This window comes from Corvus hawaiiensis, chromosome 2 (assembly GCF_020740725.1).
Source record: "Corvus hawaiiensis isolate bCorHaw1 chromosome 2, bCorHaw1.pri.cur, whole genome shotgun sequence".
Lineage (NCBI taxonomy): Eukaryota > Metazoa > Chordata > Aves > Passeriformes > Corvidae > Corvus > Corvus hawaiiensis.
In genome coordinates this window covers 118,066,644-118,085,633 of record NC_063214.1, presented here as the reverse complement: position 1 = coordinate 118,085,633, position 18,990 = coordinate 118,066,644, and the positions used below count along the sequence as shown (strand labels likewise).

Below are 18,990 nucleotides of genomic sequence, written 5' to 3'. Positions count from 1 at the left end.
TGCACAATTACCTTCACTGGGTCCAAAGAGCACAAAGTGTGAACGTATCCCAGCAAATGTAGCAGTAATATTGTTAGGCAACCAGGAAAAAGCAGCTGAAATCAAATGATTAATGACTTCTCTTCTTCTTTTTTAATTTTTTTTTTTAATATGGTTTGAACAGGAAGGTTTAAAGCTCAGTTTTTTGCAAGATGTTTCTTGCAGGAGCAGATCTGTTTGGAAATCCAACAGATGCCTGGAGATAATGGCTGTGAGAAGCCCTAAATACCCATCTACCTATCAAGTGTGTAGACAAGCTCACCAAATGATAACATCATGTTACCTTACCAGGAAATGGGGAAGAAATGATCAGCAAGATTAGGCAAAAAAAAAGGTACTTAGCTAGAATTTCTGAAATCCCTTCCAGCCCTTGACTAAGACATTTTTCTTGTCACAGAATAAACCAAGGACTGTTACAAAAACACAGTTGCCCAGGGTAGCAGAAAGGGATGTAAAACAGAAGAACTAAAAAAGCACCCCGGCATGATACAGGAAAAGCTCCATCAAAAATAATGAATCTAAATTCACTGCCTCAGTGGCTGGAGAAACAAAGGATGAGATTGTCTGGCTCTGGACGTCGGAGCCTTAATGTGCTGCTAATAATGTTTATATCATAAAGCAGCGTTGCTGCATTAGCTTTGATTTAGCAACGCCAGTTTACATCAGCTGAGGAAGCCATCTGTAAATTCAGCTCCTCAAATGTAAGTACAGTGAAGGAAGAAAGGCTTGGTCATCCCTGGAGGACATAAGAAGGGGGCTGCTGGGCTGACCTGGGCACTCCCTGGTGCCCACCCTGCTGTCACTGCTTTGTCACTGGTCTGAGGTGCAAAAGGGACATGTGGTCTGCTTGGCTCAGCCTCTGGCTGTGCAGACCTATCCATCCAGTCCTGGCAGTTCTGCTCGACTTCACTCCAGCTGTGCCCCACTCCAGCTGCACAGGGAACGAGCCTCAGAAACTCTCCAAACCTCCAAGTGTCAGTAGAAGAGATCTTAGGATAAAACTATAAAAGTGATATTAACAGATTGCTGGGACCAGACGGTTTCACTCAAGAGCTCGAGCTCTGAGGCAACTCAGACTTGAAATTGCTGACCTATTCAGTACAATACCACAGCAGCTGTTGAAATGGCGAGGCACCACAGGAACGGAAGGTGGCAAATGTTACATTCATTCTTAAAAAGGGCCTTTAGAGGTCATCCAGAAACCTGTGGGCTGGGAAGCCAGGCAAGGAGAATTGACAGAAAGCATAACAAAAAGCAGAATAGCTAAAAGTGTGATAGAATGGGAAAGAGCAAAGTTTGTTGAGTGAGAGCTCAGGCATTGCAAATCTATTCGTGTCAAGACCTGGGCAATTTGATGTATTCTTAAAAGATCCAGCTGCAACCAGGTGGAGAGTAATCTCAGAAAACTGAATGGCAGGTCGATGAAATGACCTATGAAACTCGCCAGCAGCAAATAAAAAGTGAGGACTGTAAGAAAACCCAACCTGAGCCATACAAAGACCATCAGGGGTGCTAAATTAACATCAGGCAGGAAGGAAGCCTCAGTCAGCGAGTTTGCTGAAAACTCCAGCTCACTGCTCAACAGGTGTCAACAGTGCAAAAAAAGAGCTTTAGGAATGACTGCAGAATTAAAAGAGAATGAGAATGTCTCCTTCTAGGGTACCCTGCCTCAAACACAGGGTGTTCACCAAGGAGGATGTAGAAGAATCCATGAAGACACAGAAGGGATAACATGGAAACTACAGCAGAGTCCTTCTTGGCCATCTCATCTGAGAAGAGATGTGAGAGAGATCCTGACAACTCAACATGGAAGTGTGACCAGGAGACCATTATTTGTGTCTGCTGTCACAAAGGAAAGGCAGCACAACCCAATCTATTGGGCTGGAGGTCTAATAGGAAGAAAAGGAAGTACTTCTTCCACACAATGCAAAATTGAATTATGACACTTGTCACAGGATGCTGTGAAGACCAGAATTATAAAAGAATTCCAAAAGGGGTTAGCCAAATTCTTGGAGGCTCGACCCATCTGCAGCTGTTAAACACAATGACCCAAATGCCAGTCAAAAATTCCCTTAACCACAGTCTGCTCTTTACTGAGCTGGTAATATCACAGAGGAATTGTGCTATGCTTGCCCTGTCCTTACACCCTTTACCTCAGAGTCTGCTGCTGGAATGAGCTGCCCAATGAGCTGGACCTTTGCTCTGAGCCACTATCACTGAAAAAGACAGATGACATAAGATGTTTATTAGGAGATCGGAATTTATTGCAGGTGATGGTCAAGTTTGTTCACCTCACATGAAAGTTTTATCTCTGGCAGGTGCTAATTTCTGATGCCTTGGGAGAAAGTCATTTCTGTCCTAAGAATCTATCATGCCCCTGGCAGTCTGTACCAAAGACCAGCTCCTTCCTGATCTCCCACAGCTGCTCTGCTAAACCCATAAACCGTGACAGTGGATTACCTTTATCATTGATTTAACTGTCACCACTAAAAGTAGTTAGCAGTCATGAAATAAGCCAGCAAGCACATTTGAAGCAATGTCCTCCCGAGGCACATATTTCCTTTTATCAGTCTTAAATGAATTCTCCTTCATTGCGTGACGTGTGCCTTATTCTCACTTTGCAGGATGAGCAAAAAGGAAGCACCGATCACTTTCTATCTCCTGCACCATAATTTCGTTCGCTCAACTGCTCTCCCTTCTGCCGCTTCCTCCTTCCAGCTGACACAGGCCAGGGTTACACAACCATGGCTTTTGCCATGAGGGATTCCTTTCCTCGCTGAGCTGTGGCTGCTGTGCTGGGCAGAAGGAGAAAGCCGTGGGGATGAGTTATGGATCAGGAGGAGAGGGGCAGGTGAGAATCCCTTGCTCCTGTGGCTGGACCACACTGGCACCAGAGTGCTCGGCTGGGTGTCTGTGCTCAGCCTGCTCAGTGCAAAAACAGCCTGTGTTTTTCACTGCCACCAGTCTGGCATCTCCTGCCAGCTCTAGGCATTTCCTTTCTGAAGGAAAAAACAACCAAGGTTTGATCATTCACTTCTGGAGTCGTGCTAAACTTGTCAGCATCTGTTCCATCTGAACGGTGGGGGAAAAACACCAGTCCTGGACTGGGAGAGAAAGGGAAGGTACCAAGTTGTAATGTGAGAAATGAAGGCAAGAAAAACAGCATCTTGAGAGATGTTAAAGACAAAAACAAATGCTGGGAACAGGAGCAGAGACAGATTCCAGAGGAAAGGAAGGAAGACAGTGACTAAAGCACCAAGAGTGAAAACAGTGCACACATGGAAACTGAGTCCAAACTCCCAGGGTTTCTTTGTACTTGTTTTTCCTACCATTTCACAGAAATCATGATGCTGGCGGGATCCCTCTATACCCAAGGGTCAGTGATGTCAATGAAAGTTGGTGGAGCTGCACTGATTTGTATCCATTAAGAAGCAACTTTCTCAAATTTCCCAGAATTACTGGAGTTTAAAATAATGCCCTGAGAACCCAGCTGAAAACAACGGTTGGGATTATCCTTAAGCCAGGTCACACTAAAACCTAATTAAAGATAATTTAGAATGCGTCCATTATTTTTTAAGAGTTGCAAAATTCCTAACTTTGGATGGTCACGTTGAAAACACAACCCTGGAAAAACACGTGCATGACACTTTTCTACCAGTTCAGGAGTCACAGCAAATGCACAAAGAGCTCTACAAACTCCAGCTCAGCAAACAACTACTTTAGAAAGCAAATTAAGTAAATATTATCTCTGTTTTCCCCCAAGCTTCTGTTTAACTTTTTGGATTTACCTTTCCATCACTCTCCCTTTCCTCTGAAATGCGATAGGTGGATTTTAAAATAAAAACTTCAGAATAGAAAAAAAAAAAGGGGGGAAATTGATCTTTAATTTCTTTTTTAAAAACACTATTGTTTGTTGTTTGGTTTGGGGTTTTTTTTGGTTTGGGTTTGTTGTTTTTTTTTTTTTTACTGTTTGTCAGGTCAAACCAAAGCTTGTCAATACTCAGGGGTCTCTTTGCAGACGAAACCCCTCCTTGCTCTCATTGTGACTGCACAAGCCGAATACAAAGCCTTTTCAGTAACTTTTTTAACTCAAGTTATATTTCACAAGAGACAATCCACCCTGCCCCTTGAATCCCTCCGTCCTCCCCTTTGCTCCCTTTCAGTAACTGCCTTGATCTGGCTGGGGCTGTCTCAGCTGAAGGTGACACGGAGGCAGTGCCCATCTGGTAACACTCAGCCACGCCAGGCCACCCTCACTGCCCAGACCTCTGGTGCTGCTGCATTTCATAACCCGATTACCACAGACTTGGGTTAAATTCAGACAGATTGCCTACCAGCAAAAGGCTCAATATCCCATTATCAGATTTGTGAGCCCGCCATCCCTCTTCATTTAGGATGTAATAGAAAGTGTCAGCAGTGTCCTATGGACTTTGGCTTGAAAATGAGTCTTGACTATGCAAATCGTAAGTGCATTGGGTGAAGATACTCCACAGAATCACATGCAGGACAACAATTTTAAAACAGTTTTTTATTTAAATATTAAATAAAACACATCAACTAATCATTTTGGTGTACACCTCTCATTTTAACATAAGAAATAAAATGATTGTTCAGTCATGATAAAAAATAAACTATACATCTCAATTAAACCAATCACGTAGTGTCTTTAAATACCCTATTGCATTGCAGTCTGCAGAACAGCACTGTCAAGATATCTACAAAAAACCCCCAGACTTTTAAAATGACCTCTTCTGCTCCAGCAATAATTCCAAAGAGGTTCTACAGCAATTGGAAAAGAAAAAAAAAAAAATACTATGAAAGTAAAGTGCTTGTCATTGCTCAGGACAGGAAACAAAAGAATCTGTGGCCTTTAGATCCCTGGCATTAAACAAAACACAAATTGAGGAGGAAATTCTGTGGTTTAAGTACGTGTGCTACCGCTTACAAAACTGAAGGCCAAATTGCTGCTTTGTGACAAGTTGGCTTCTTCTTGCCCTCTTCTCCAGCCATCTCCATGCAATCTCTTTTTTGGGATGGGTTTTTTGGGGGGGTGTTGTTTGGCTTTTTTCTTTTAAACCCACACTACAAATGAGCATGAGACTTTGGTGTTTTCTCTGCTGCAAGGCACCACTCATTAACAGGAGTTCAACTCGAGCAATTTTCTGTCACTTTGAAGCTTCCAGACCACGGAGCAGCAGTGGCAAGCTGGAGATGCACCAATACAGACACACAGACACAACACACAGATGAAGAGGTCATTTATGGAGAGCCACAGACAGAGCCACACGACATCTTCAACCCTTCCTACTCCCACCAATTAACCTGGTCAATCTTTGGCTTTTTTTTTTTTTTCTTAAAAAAACCCAAAAACAACTAAACAAACCAAACAAAAAAGAAAACCCAAAAAAAAAAAAACCAAAACAAGTCTCTATATTATTTGCAAATGTGTAATACTGCAGGTTGCATGAAGCCAAGGTAACTTGAAGGCACCCTGTGTCACACTAGGGAGATGGGTCCTTTAAGCATTTAGACAGAACACAGCCATGCTCTGACACTCGGATGGCAGCTCCCAGCCAAGCTGTCTCACTGCCTGCTCACCTGCTTCCAAAGTTTGCATGCCCTCCCCAACTCGTGTCTGTAGGAGCACAGCCTGTCCTCCCCTCTAGACCTCAGCATAACCTCCAATGACACCAACAGAAGTCATGGTCTGCCTCGGCAGGGGAGTTGGGGTTTATACCAGAAACACAACAGAAGCATATTACAAAATATAAAAAATAACTAGTGTTATATTGTTTTCTGCTTCCTATTTATATACATATACAGCATTAAAAACCATACGAAAAACACCCATCTAATCCAAAACCTCGTTTTGCTAATATGCCAAAAAACAAAAACCAACTAAAAACAAACACCCAAAGATTGTGCTGTTTTACTCACTTTTAATACAGTTTTGTTCAGAAAAAGCTGTACTCTGTTAGAGTAGAATTCTGTTCTAGCCTATTCCTTTTGTCTTTGTCAGTATATAATTATAACCTCAATATTGCACATTTCCCCAAGAGTCAGTTCTGTTTGGACCCTGATAATGAAATGCATAAAAACATAATTAGCAGCGGAAATAACGATGTGCAGCACTAAGAAATACCCCTCAGGCAACTTTGTAGGCAACCTCCAGAAGGGCTTTTTAAAAAGAAAACCCTTCCCATTACCCCACAGGTGCTGCTGCTTCCCTCCTCAGTGCCTCGGCAAGAATATGAACAAACTTAGAGTTTATAAAGAGATTCCTAAAGATTACCCCGACCAACAAAATATAGGCATGTGTGCACCTGTGTGGATGTACACACTCCCAAACAAACATCCCTGCAAAAGACCAGGCATTATGCAATTTGGATCCTCATTACCAAGGGATACATTTCCAATAGTTACTGCTTCTGTACTGATTAGAAGGGCATGCTAAGCTTTTCCAGCTGATGTATCAAGCAAGAAGTTCACAGTTTTCATTTAAAGTATGTGTAACTGGGAGGTGTGGAATGGGGATGTTGGTTCCTTTAAATAAAATGAGCGTTAACAGGAGGGAAAAGGAAAAACAACAAATGGCAATGCTTCCATTTTTGTCTCCTATGAATGCATAATGCTTCATGCCACTGGTTTTCTGTTTATTTTCTTTAAAAGAGGTAATCATCGTCACAAACCCATAAATGAATATTGTGAGAAAGGGAGGCTCTGGTCCCTTTTTTGAAAAGCCTCTCCCTGCTGTGTCACCACTACTGACAGCTGCTAATCTTGCATAACAGCAGAGCTGTATTGGTCTGACTTGAGTACAGTACCGAAGAGTTCTTCCCCAACCACATCCCTCCCTGCCCCCACAAATGCCCCACCCATCTGCCCCATCATTATTTTTTCCTTTAAAAAAAAAAAAAAATCAGTTTCTATTCGTATTTGTTCAGTGCAAGAATAGTAGAAGCAAAAAGACATACATATTGCTTGTTTCAGTCCTATAAAGTTGCCAGCTTTCTGAGCCAGACAGCCTCTTCACATACTTCAAAATTTATTGCTTCTGAGAGTCACTCGTCCCCACGCCGCCAGCTAGCCACGGAACAGTGCTGAAAGTTCCCCGCAACGAGAGCAGCCTGAAGCTCTCACTTGACCAGCACAAACTTCCCCAGCTGGCTGGAAGTCAGGTCCTCCATCTCACAGTCCCCGTGCTGCAGAGCGACGGCGTCGTAGCTCGGGGACGGCGCGGAGAAGCTCTGCTGCGGGGAGAAGGTGGCGGCGAGCGGGGGGACGCTGCTGCTGATGTACAGGTGAGTGTCCAGCAGGTGAGCGGCCGACGACACCGGAGACACACTCACACCAAAGAAATGAGGTTGGAGCAGTTGGCTGCTGCCAGCAAAGGCCAGCTCAAACGAGTTCTCTCTTTGCAGCTCTGACAGCAGAATGGAGTTGGAGGCTTTGCAGGTACCTGGCCCGTCAGAGGAGGGGATGCCACTTGCTGCAGATGTCTGGGAAGTCTGGGGACAAGCTGTTTGGAGTAGTTGGTGATGCTGGAACTGGAGCATTCTGGACAAAATCCAAGGGGGAAGAGATTAATTTGCATTGCTAGGATAATTTCATGCTTTATTCCTTCCTTTCTTGCCCCTAACCTTGATCATAACTTTCCCCTTTGTTCCCTTCTCTCGATCAAACCTCTCCTTACCCCAGCCAGTACAATCAAAGCAAGCTGCCCATGCCAGGTTTTTTCCTCATTCTGTAGAGGGCAACTATCACAACCAAGTTTATCTGGTCACGATTTGGCCACCTAATAATAGATGTTCTAGAGACAATGCGTGCAGATAAACCGGAAGCTCAATTTTCCATCTTGCTTCTCTGGGAACGAAGAGGTGCCACCACACATGACATTTGAGGCCACTGGAACTGTGCCTCCTTTGTGGGCTGTAACTTTTCCAAATTACAAGGTCTCGCTTCCTTGCCATGGGAAAATTACAGGAGGAGGCAGAGGAGGAAAGAAATCATTCCCAAAACTAACAAAGAAAAACACAGCTTGCAGTAGGGAGAAGCAATGTTTTCCCCCACACTACCAAACTGCTTCTCAATTCAGCAACCTCCAAATATTTGGACATCGAGATTTTTGAGTGGAATTGCACATCCTGTGTTACATGTGCCAGGGCAGGAAGCCACAAAGGAAGCCAAGCAGTTTACCCACTGCCACACAGAAAAGATGGAGCACAGGAGCCCCCAGTGACCAAACCCCCAACCTCTTTTGTTGTGTTTACCCCTCCTTGCTTACCCCTAACCCAAAGTAAACCCAACGAAAAGACAGCAAAGCTCCTCCCTCACCTCTGCTGCTGCAGCACCTCCTCCAGGAGGCTTCTCCCCTCTCTGCTGCTCCCACTGCTGCTGTACATGCAGGTGTTGGGCTGTGTGTGCTGGAAAGGGCTCATGGCACTCCTTGCTGCCCGAGAGGAGGAGGACTGACACACCTGCCGAGCAAAGCCTTTGATTTTATTCAAGCCGAGAAACCCCTTGGCTCGAGCATTCTTCCGCAGCTGCTGCCTAAAAGCCTTCAAGCCTGTGGGACACGAGGAAAAGAAATGCACTTTAATCCTCCTCAGCGTTTGCCTACGGTACAGATCAGCCTTTCTGGGCACTGCCCTCCTGGGTGTGAGAACTGGGCTACAAGAGACTCCAGTTCACGTTCACCCTCTGCCTGGTGGTCAGAACAGGATTTAGGGAATGGAACAGGGACTGGGACAGCTGCACCCTTGTGCGGATGAACATGCACAGCAAAGGAAAAGCCGGAGAGAAATCGTGACGTTGTGCACTCCATATTTTAGGAGGAAGGTGGAGCCTGCCATCCCACTCACGGCAGCAGAAATATCTCCATGGGCAGGCTGAATCAGTGTCTGGGAACCTTTCCTCCAGGCACCTTCCTCAGGGCATCCCACCCTCCCTCAGGGCCCGGGAAGACAAGAGGCAGAATATCCAGGTGTCCGGCCTCAGCGTGGGCAGCAAGTCTCCCTGCACCCTACCCTTTCCCAGCGGCTGTTGGGAGGGTGCAATTCCTCAGCAACAAAGTCAGGAAGACATTACCTTGAGTTAATGAGGTATCAGATGCTCTCCTTCCTTCTTGGAAGCTGACAGGCAGGAGAGAAGCACCTCCCATGCAGCCCTGGGCTTGTAACACGGGAGCGTCAGACTGGGAAGCGAGGAAAGGCGACGTCATCCTCGCTGTGGCCGGGCTCCCCGTCATTACTTGACCTGCCAAACAGCTGCTCAGGGCCACTGAGCTGTCATTTGAAGATGAAGTAAGGCAGCTGTCTGAACTAGTTCCCTCTGTGGGGCTGGCAGAGGAGGAAATGACTATACCTATGGAGGGGAAGGAAGGAGAGAGAGAACATTCCCAAGATGAGTACAGGAAGGAACAAACATGACATCAGAGCCTTCTGCCCACCTACACTGGCACTAATAAACAGCCTCAAGCTGGAGAGGTGTGCAGCAACTCGTGTTGTCCCAGGGCTTGACTCCAGCAAGGGGTCACCAACAAATAACCTCAGTTTGGGCTCTTGTCCAGCTGGCAGGGCTCTGCCAGCAACGCCAGCATCACCAGGCTGTGCTGGATCAGGCACAGAGCATTTCTTTAGCACAACCAGGATTATTGTTTTGTGAACAGTTGTGCTTATTGGCTGGTTCACAGGGTCTGCGTATGTACCAAACACGATTAGTGAGAAGAAGTTTTTTGTTAAATTCAGGTACTTTCTCCTCCCCCAGTACAACAGCGGAAGCAAGCAGGCCAGGTTTGTGTCCTGCTTGTGAGCACACTCCCCTCTGAAGAGATCTAGATGAAATACAACAGCACAACTTCTCTTCCCTAAGGGCCCTGCTTACCTGTAGGAAGACAGAACTGGGGAGGGCAGACCTCTTTTCTAGGCTTTCCTACCCCAGCCAAGGTAAAATCAGCACATCCTCCTTCAGCATTTGGGCTCTATGGCACTCCTGCTCTGCTCTTTTCCTCTGCCTACAGACACCCTTCATCTCTCCCAGACTTACTTACATGGAGGGACGTGCTGGTAGAAATGGGTGGTCACTTCAGCCAGGGTGTGCCTCCTGCTGGTGTTGCTGGGGATGCAGATGGGGTGGTCATATGCCTTAATTTCATCCTCCAGCTCCTTCTCTTGCCTCACTTCCTCACTGATGGTGGTCTCCAGCAGGCTGTTTGGGGAGATGGAGCGGTTCCGGAAGAGCCCGTTGAAGTTGGTATCCACAGGGAAGAACACAGGCTGGAAAACATGCCAGATCACAGACTTCAGGGTCTTTTGCTCATTTCTGAACTGCCTTTTAATACTCTCCACAATTCTGTGGCATGTCTTCAGTAGGAATATTGTTTGAGAGGCTATGGTGACACCATGCCCAAATGCCAAACAAAACGTAGGAGGGAGACAACAATAGTCACAACCCCCATTGTTTTGGATTGGCAGAACAGTGGGAAAAAAGAAGCAATGCACAGTTTAGCTGGGAACACCAACCTGTAATGGGTTGCTTATGTCACAGTCCATTTCAGCCTGCAAGGATGGCTGAATCAGGCTCTGAGGTTGCTGGTAAAGCAGAGATGATCGAAGGGTTTCACTAGTGAGACTGTCCTGAGGCATCTGGAGAGAGAGCAATGCACAGAAGCCATCACACACACTGCTCCACGTGACTTTTCAGATACTGGAGAGTCACAGAACCTCAGAGCTACCTTCCCTGCAAGCTTTCTCCTCATGCTTTCTATGAAAACGAACAAAGCTAATCCATCAATGCCAACACAAACACAGAACTCCTCCTCCTAAGTTAGGCAATTTAACTGGAAGTGCAATTTGCAAAGGCACCCAAACCACACTTTAAAGAGGGTGGGGGCGAAGAAAATAAAAAGAATGTCAGAAAAACACATTAAATGACTCATGGAGTTCTTCCGAGGAACCTACAGGATATGCAACAAAGAAGCATAACCAAGCCATGCCTAAGAGGGCAGATTTCCATGAGAAGTCTAATCTTGTGGCTCATTATTGACCTGCACTGGAGGCAGACTATTCTTTGGACCATGACATGACCCACGGTCACTTCCTAGGAAACAGGGCATTAATATTCACTCAGCCTCCTGCTGAAGAACAGCAGGCTGTGTCCTGTCAGAGAGCACCACTGCCAGAACTGGTTTTCAGAAGCCTGGCAGTTACACAGAAAGGAGATCCAAAGGCCCCGGTGCCTCTCCTCACCTCAGTGTTGGTGATCTCGGAGCTCCTGGGCCGCGGCTGCCGGCCGGCTGCCGGCCGAGTGGACACCTGGCTGCTCCGGTACTCCTTGAGGCGCTCCAGGAGCAGGTAATAAATGGCAGCAAAATGGTTGTAGCTGCTGTTCTGCAGAGACTGGAAGACATTGGAAGGGCCTTCTGAGTTACAGGTAACTCAGGAGATAAGCAGCCAAAACTCATCACTAAGGGCTCAGGGTAGCATGCTCAAAAAAAAAAGCAAAATCCAGAAGGGCGGTGAAGATTTTATGCTGTGACACCAGATTAAGGCCAGTCACTAAATGACACATGACTGCACCACTGGCATTCCGGTAGCCACTGAAGAAGGATCTAAAGGGCAAGAACTCACCTCTACAGTCCTCTGCCTGTCAATGCCAAGGGTTTGCATGATCCCGAGGACCTGCTCGTTGTAGTCGCCCAGGTTGGAGTTGTAGTTTTGCATGGAGAAGGACAAGGACTGCTGCTGCTGAAGGGAGGGGTCAGCCTGCATCCACCTGTGCTGCTTTATCTGGGAGATGGTTATCCGCTTGGTTGGGTCCACAACCAGCATCCGTCGGATTAGTGTTTCACAGTCTGGGTGACAAAGACAAACTCATGAGCAAGGGGTAAAAATAACATCCCAGCCCCAAGTCACTGCTAACAACACTTCCCAGCAAGTGTAAGATGCCTATTAAAACAGGAATTAAAGGTTTAGGAGTGGCTGATGCCTGATCTGACTATCAAATATTCCAGACAGCACAAGAGATGTCCACATACATATCATAAAAACAACACCTCACTGCAGGAAATGAAGGTGTACTGGATATCAGGTGGCCTTGCACCTCGTACAAGAGCTGGTTTTCAGAGGATGCAGGTTTAATGGCACTACATCTACTTAAAATAGGTCAGAATGTAGTACAGAACCCCATCCCATACAACTTCCTGGTCCATATATACTGCTGATTTACTTGTAACCAGGAAATAAAGCTATTCATGGCTACAATTGATAAACTTCAGACTTCAGCAGATAATCTCCACGTGACAACAGAGGCACGTTCACTCGGTTTTGAAACCAAATCAGAGAGAGGTGATAACACTCTTCAGTTTCATGTTTCTCATCAGACTGTTGGAGTTCTCAGGAAACACTGCGAAGTCCCACTATTTCTGCTCTCCTTGGCAGCACAGCCACACTGGATACACCCTTTCTGCATAGCTAAAATATCTTAGGAGAACTACACCCATCTCAGCACTGTAGCCTAGTCTCATTAAAACCCCATTTTCTCTCTTTTCTGAGTGATTATTTCTCCAGCTAGGGTGTCAAGTATCTTTGTAAATCCATAGGGATACTCAAAGAAAGGAAACTACAGCCTTTTGGATGCACCATAAAGCAGATCCCAGAAAAGAAAACGTGTTCTGCCCTACAGAAACTACTGAATATATAAAGACAAAGTAATTGCCAGTTGCAAACAGGACAGCTACTCCTTTATAGCACCTGTTCTAACATTAAGGATCTGAAAAAAAAAAGCACCTTCAGACATGAAGTACGGGATGCGGAACCGCCCCTCCAGCACTCTCTGCCTCAGGGTTGGTAAATTGGGTCCATCAAAAGGCAGAGAACCGCAGACAAGGACATACAGAACCACCCCAAGGCTCTGCCAATAGAAAACAGCACAGCACATGAGTGACTCCAGGAAAAATGACGATTTTGAAGGCCCACAGACCCTCACAAAGTGTGAAATGCAGGTTCTGAGGAAGAGCAAGCTCACCCATATATCAAGGTGAGGTCCTTCGTATTCTTTGCCTTCAAAAACTTCTGGAGCTGCGTAGGGTGGGCTTCCACACCAAGTGGAGAGGGGCTCTCCCGACTTGTAGAAGTTTCCAAAGCCAAAGTCTGAAACAAAGGTGAAAATCTGGGGTAAGACAACAACACTCGACCACTAATATTTCAGAAGTAGCAGAAAATGGATAGAAAGGAACAGATGTGTTGCTTTGTTTTCTGCCCATTCATTTAAGCTATTCCCTTCAGTTCACAAAATCTGTTCTGAGAAATATCTGTGACTACTGCTTCATTTTCAGTTAGATAAACACAAATACACTTCTAGGATCATCCTAGGGAGACCCAATGTGACTACATGCCTGATGTTCTTTATGAAGTGACCTCCTGTTTCCTATTACCTGCTAATTTGATATTCATGTTAGCATCTAGCAGGAGGTTCTCTGTTTTGAGATCCCTGTGCACAATGTGGTGGCTGTGACAATATTCCACCGCTGAGAGAATCTGCCAGAACTTCTTCCGCGCTTCGCTCTCGCTCAAGTGCCCATTGGAGGTCAGGTGATCTGCAAGACAAAATCAGAGAGGATGTAGAAACACCCCCAGGAAATTTTTCATAATCCTGCAGGTGCTGCACTTGCTGTTTGACAGCTGACAGTGCAAGCCCTGGGTTTTAAATCAGAATATGTCTGTTAATCAGGAATGACAAAGGCATGGTTTCTAAATCTAAGGAACTGTGAGCTCCATCAGTGAGGACTTACCAAACATTTCTCCATTCTTTGCAAACTCAGTAACAATATACAGCATATCCTTTGTCTCCATAACCTGTGAAGTCACAAGAAGACACGATTTAAAAAAAAAAAGCAGAGCTCTATAGTTTCATTTATTCTTCTGTGTGAATTCTCAAATATATCCATTCAAATTTATATTTGCTGCAGCAGCTGGCAGTAAAGGCATCTAATATTGCACCACAGCTCTCTTTCCAGGCAAACTGGTAATGATAAAGATAACAAATCAAGGCTTATGTGCCTACATTATACAATGGTTTCCCAGGCCATTGTTCTTCTCACCATTACCATGCTACCTAATCTCCATAAGATAGTAGACGAGTGTTTAGATAATTTTATACACTCCCCTTTTGTTATATATAGTTTTTTGCATATATAGTTTTACAATTAATGTGACATACTTTGAACATGCAAAGACACTTAAAAGTTTATCTAAAGTCGTCTTTGTCTCAAGGCTGGTGGGGGCTCAGATCAGCAGTGAGACCTGCAACCGGGACAAAGCAAGAAGTGGTATCAGATCCCCTGCTCCTGTTTGGAGTTGGCTGGGACATGGGGAGCCTCCTGTGCAAGTGATAACAGGCTGCTGTTTGTGTAACAGCAGTGCTTGATGCACATCAACACCTGTCAATATATTGCCTATCAATCTAGTATCAACTTGCTTTGATATTTCACAATTTTTGCCTTTGGAGGGAAAAAAAAAAAGAACTAAAATCCAAACAATGAATGAGAAATGTTGAGCATTTCCAAGTTCATCTTCAGTTACCACAGCACATCTTTCAAATGTTGCATTTCAGATTTTGGAATACAACATTTCCCTGGAAACATTTCCCTCTCAAGGAGCAGATATTTTGTTTTGGAAGGAGGAGGCTCACAACAGGTTAACAATCCAAAAAGCCTCAATTCTACTTCAAAGGCTGTAACTTCCAGGCTCCCAACATGTAACCTTTTTCAAAGACTCTTTCCTCCCCTCACTACAAGTACACACAGACATGAAATGAAAATAAACAAACAAGGAGCAAAGGAAGAGAGGTTCCCAGTTTAAAAAACTGAAGGAAAGTGTTCTGGGAAAGTTGCCAGCTGGATGCAATTAAGACGCGGTGCTGAAACTAAAACAATGATGAAATAATAATACAAGAACACACACCCTACATTGGTATGTCATCTAATTCCATCCCTGCTTCTCAGCCTCCACCAAACAGGTAAAGCATCAGTTACAACAACAAAGAAAAGAAAACTTTACTGAAAAGAAATTATGGTCCACTACCAACGTCATTTGCTGCATCAAGTGAAGTGGTTCAACGAGATGGAATTTAACCTGCTTTTCTAAACGCTCCGCAACAGTATTTTCACCCACATCATTCCACTGAAATGAACTGAACCAAACTGTTAGAATGTTTCTGTATGTCCTATACTGCCCCATGGGCACCCCTGACGTCAGCTGTCAACACAGAATCATTTTTGTTATGATGGGTAACACTATAAATACAAACACTTCATGTGTGTCAAGGTCTTTCAAATAATGCCTTTCCTAAGCACCTGCCTTACTGGCTCTTCAGCCATACATGTTAATTAAACTTTTTTGTTCTTTTTTTCTTCTTTTCTTTTTTTTTGTAAGCCAACAAACCCAGCAGTAAGATTACAGCTGATAATACTGTTTACTACTGCACACGGACTTTCAGACCTGCTGCTTCATCCATCTCCACCTTTCCTCCCCGTGCCCTTTTAGACAGGTCCAGAGAGACTGATACCTCTGCCCTGCTCATGGCAGGGGCTTGCACCAGATGACCTTTAAAGGTCCCTTCCAACCCAAACTGTTCTGTCATCTTCTTCCTAAATCCACACGGCATTATTTGAGATGATTAAGAGGAACGTACACCAAAGGCTACTTAGATCTAACATTTAGAATTTGCAAAGCAGTCCTTGCTCACAAGGCAAGTGTGATCCTGTTTTCTGCACAACACATTCATTTGTTCCTACGGTTAAAAATATCCATCAGTGCAGAAACTGAACAAATCTAAGCCAAAATTCATGCTGTGAAACTCTGCAGGGGAAAGATACTTAAAATTCACTTTACAAACTACACAAACTGGAACAGAACAACCAAACAGGTAATTTTTTGCCATATTCTAAGATACCAACATTTACCACCTTTTCCTTTTTCACTAATCGAATTCTTTGATTAAATTTCCACTTAGACTTCCTACTTAGATTAATTTGGTTTAATTATTGGTGATTTTAAACCCCTTCCGGTTAACTTTAGTTAACTTTAAATCCCTTCCCTTCAACTTCAGTGCTTCCCTCTCTACCACCAAACGTGAGTTTAAGTCTTCCTCTTATCTAATGCACATAAGAAGTTCCAGTCCTCTAAACTGGGAAAAGCAGAGGAGACAGGAAAGGCAAGTTAACCATATAAGTTCAGATAACCCATTCCTCAATCTGAAACAAACGTCAGCCTGGTTTCAATTGTCAATTTACAGTGCATTTTGTCAAAAAGCTGTCTAATGTACCAGAATCTTGTTCAAAGAATGAAGAACCACTTTGAAGACACCCAGTTTATTTCTATTGCTTTTCAAAAAGAATTTCAATATGCATTCTCTGCAAATATTGGATATAAAAATCACGTGCAAGAGAAGACCACAAGCGTATTTTATCTACGTGCTGCGCTTCAAAGCTGAACTCTTACCTGATATAACTTGATAATGTGGGGATGATTCAAAAGCTTCATTATCTGAACTTCTCTATAAATCTTCTCCAGGTTGCTTGGATCTAACCTTGTTTTGTCTATTATTTTTATTGCAACCTGCAAATTTAAATAATACAAACCCAGACATTACAAAACAGGTACTCTCACTGTTAAAATATCTTAAAAACAACCAAAAAAAAATACACACCCCAAAACAAACACATCACTTACAAAATCCAAGTAAAGTAGCTTTTAAAGTAGCTTTCAAAGTACGGACTTGACAAAGCTGATTCTGTTTTTCTGAACCGCACAGAATTCGCGGAACAGAATGTTTTCGTTTTTCTTTTCTACGTCAAAGGATTACACGTAAGGTAGCGAACACAACTGCAGAAATTAGCACTGGACAGGATTCCGTAAATCTTTTAATCCGTCCCATACCAGTGAAAAACAGATTCCTGTAACAGACTATCTCCTACTGTAGCGGCTGAGGCGATTCTGACATGCACTAGAAGTATAAATACGGCTGCATGCCCATGAAAAAATTATTTCTGCAAATAACACCCCAAGTCCTTTGTTCTTGAAGAACACTGAACGAAAAAAAATAACCCAAAACATCTAAAGTCTTCAAGAGATCCTTTATTTGCAGGGCGTTTTTAGCAAACTAAGAGTAACTCCACGAAGCTACAGTAGCACTCAGAACTGCGGGCGCTGGGCTGGGTTTTTTTGCATATATTCTTGCTGAGTTTTAATTTTACCTAGCGGGAAAACTTGCAGCCCCTGCGAACCGCGGCATCACCGGGGGCGTGCGAAGGAAGCAGCGCCCGCGGGGCTGCGCGGAGCCGCCGCGCTCCCTCCCCGCGCCCCGCCAGCGTTTCGGTCACCCAACAGAGCTGCCCCCTCTGCACCCACCTGCGTTTTGGTCACCCTGTGCCGGGCCAGCTTGACCACGGCGAAATTGCCTTTCCCCAGGGTCCTCTCGATGTCGTAGAAGCCGACTCGCAGGGGCCGCTGCTGGCCGTGCGCGGCCGCGGGCGCCGAGGCGAACTCGGACATGATCACCATGGCTCAGGCGGGGGGCGGGCAGCGCTGGCCGCGCCTCAGGACGGGAGCATCCGCGCAGCACCTGCACGGACACGGCACCGCAGCGCCCGTCAGCCGCGCTCCGCCGGCCCTGCCCGCCCCGTCCGCGCCGCCGCCGGCCCCGCTCCCCCCGCGGCCGCGCAGAGCCCGGCGGAGCGGCCGTCGAGCCGCCTCGTACCTGGCGGGCGGAGCGCGGTGTGCGCGCAGCGCTGTGCGGGCGGGCGGGTGCGTGCGTGTGTGCGGCGGGGCGAGCGCGCACCGGGGGGCAGGCGGCACCACGCGGGATGTCCCGGCCCCCCGCCCTGCCCGCCCCTCGCCTCCATCCGCGCACCGCCCGCCCTCCCCGCCCGCCTCTTCCCCCCGCCCACCGCCGAAAGCCGAGACGGGCCCATTGACGTCACTTTGACGCCAGCGAGACGCGCGCCCGGGTGCGGGGCTGAAGGGGAGCGGAGACACCGGGACGTTGCCAGGGAACGGGCGGCGCTGACGCGGGCGCTGATGGAGCCGTCGCCCGGGAGACCCGGGGGGGCGGTGACGTCAGGGCGGGGGGAGGCAGGGATGGAGGGGGGGGTCGGGGGGTCTCCTGCCCACCCCCCGGCCCGGCCCGGCCCGGCCCTCCCCCGACGGGGCGTCCCCGCAGCGCGGGGATGTCGCGACTGCGGCGCCGCCCCGGCGACAGCACCTGGGGCTGGTGACCCCCCGGTGTCAGTCCTGCCGGCGGGGGTGCCGAGCCCCGGTGTCCCCAGCCACCGAGGCACCTCTAGCGCAGTGTGATGGGGAAGTCCCATTGGCAGTGGGGAAAAGTGCGGCTGCAGCCCTGCAGGGGAGCGTTTTTCCCGATCCCAAGGCACAGGGCGGCTGTGGATGCCCGCCCTTTGCACTGGTGCCTGCAGCAGGAAACGGACCCGCCTTCCCCTGCGCAAGGCCGGTTTCCCTGTCCCTGCTTTCCGGGGTGTGCTGGAGGGATGCTGCAGAATATTCCCTCAAGGGCTGGGGACACCCCGATCTGGGCACAGCAGCCCTCTGGGTCCACCAGCTGGACACCGACAGCAACAGAAGGAATAATAGACGCCATATATATATAAAATCTATATAGAATCACAAAGTGGTTTGGGTTCAAAGGGACCGTAAAGATCCTTGAATTCCAACCCCCTGCCATGAGCAAGGACACCTTCCACTAGACCAGATTGCTCAGAGCCTCATCCCACCTCACCTTGAACACTTCAGGGATGGGGCAGCCACAGCTTTTCTGGGCAACCTGTTCCAGTGCCTCACCACCCTCACAGTAAGGAATTTCTTCCTAATGTCTAACCTAAACCTACTTTCCGTCAGTTTGAAGCCATTCCCCCTTGTCCTGTCCTGTCACTCCAGG

At 46.5% G+C, this 18,990-nt stretch overlaps 1 protein-coding gene across 5 annotated transcripts; it reads right to left on the bottom strand.

The window, feature by feature from the left end:
• Window positions 1-4,552: 4,552 nt before the first annotated feature.
• Window positions 4,553-17,814, bottom strand: SIK1 (salt inducible kinase 1). 5 transcript variants are annotated; one of them, XM_048290163.1, is made up of 14 exons: window positions 17,797-17,814; window positions 17,448-17,661; window positions 16,539-16,655; window positions 13,829-13,892; window positions 13,472-13,633; window positions 13,063-13,187; window positions 12,825-12,948; window positions 11,667-11,890; window positions 11,286-11,435; window positions 10,560-10,682; window positions 10,088-10,313; window positions 9,127-9,402; window positions 8,374-8,605; window positions 4,553-7,596 (listed from the first exon to the last, which is right to left on the bottom strand). In XM_048290163.1, the coding sequence occupies exons 2-14, from the start codon at window positions 17,598-17,600 to the stop codon at window positions 7,176-7,178; spliced, it is 2,397 nt and encodes a 798-aa protein (XP_048146120.1). In that variant the 5' UTR covers window positions 17,601-17,661; window positions 17,797-17,814; the 3' UTR covers window positions 4,553-7,175. The 5 variants fall into 5 exon arrangements, with proteins under 5 accessions (XP_048146120.1, XP_048146109.1, XP_048146127.1 ...); XM_048290152.1 differs by lacking the exon at window positions 17,797-17,814 and having other exon boundaries at window positions 17,448-17,724; XM_048290170.1 differs by lacking the exons at window positions 16,539-16,655; window positions 17,797-17,814 and having other exon boundaries at window positions 17,448-17,725.
• Between the last annotated feature and the right edge of the window lie 1,176 nt (window positions 17,815-18,990).

Bases quoted from the DNA above. Each gene is read 5' to 3' on its own strand.
- SIK1 (XM_048290163.1), bottom strand. From the start codon at position 17,600: ATGGTGATCATGTCCGAGTTCGCCTCGGCGCCCGCGGCCGCGCACGGC. The intron at 11,436-11,666 runs GTGAGTTCTTGC...AATGTCTTCCAG, and splicing joins ACAGGCAGAGGACTGTAGAG to TCTCTGCAGAACAGCAGCTA. The intron at 7,597-8,373 runs GTGAGGGAGGAG...GATTTTGTCCAG, and splicing joins GAGGTGCTGCAGCAGCAGAG to AATGCTCCAGTTCCAGCATC.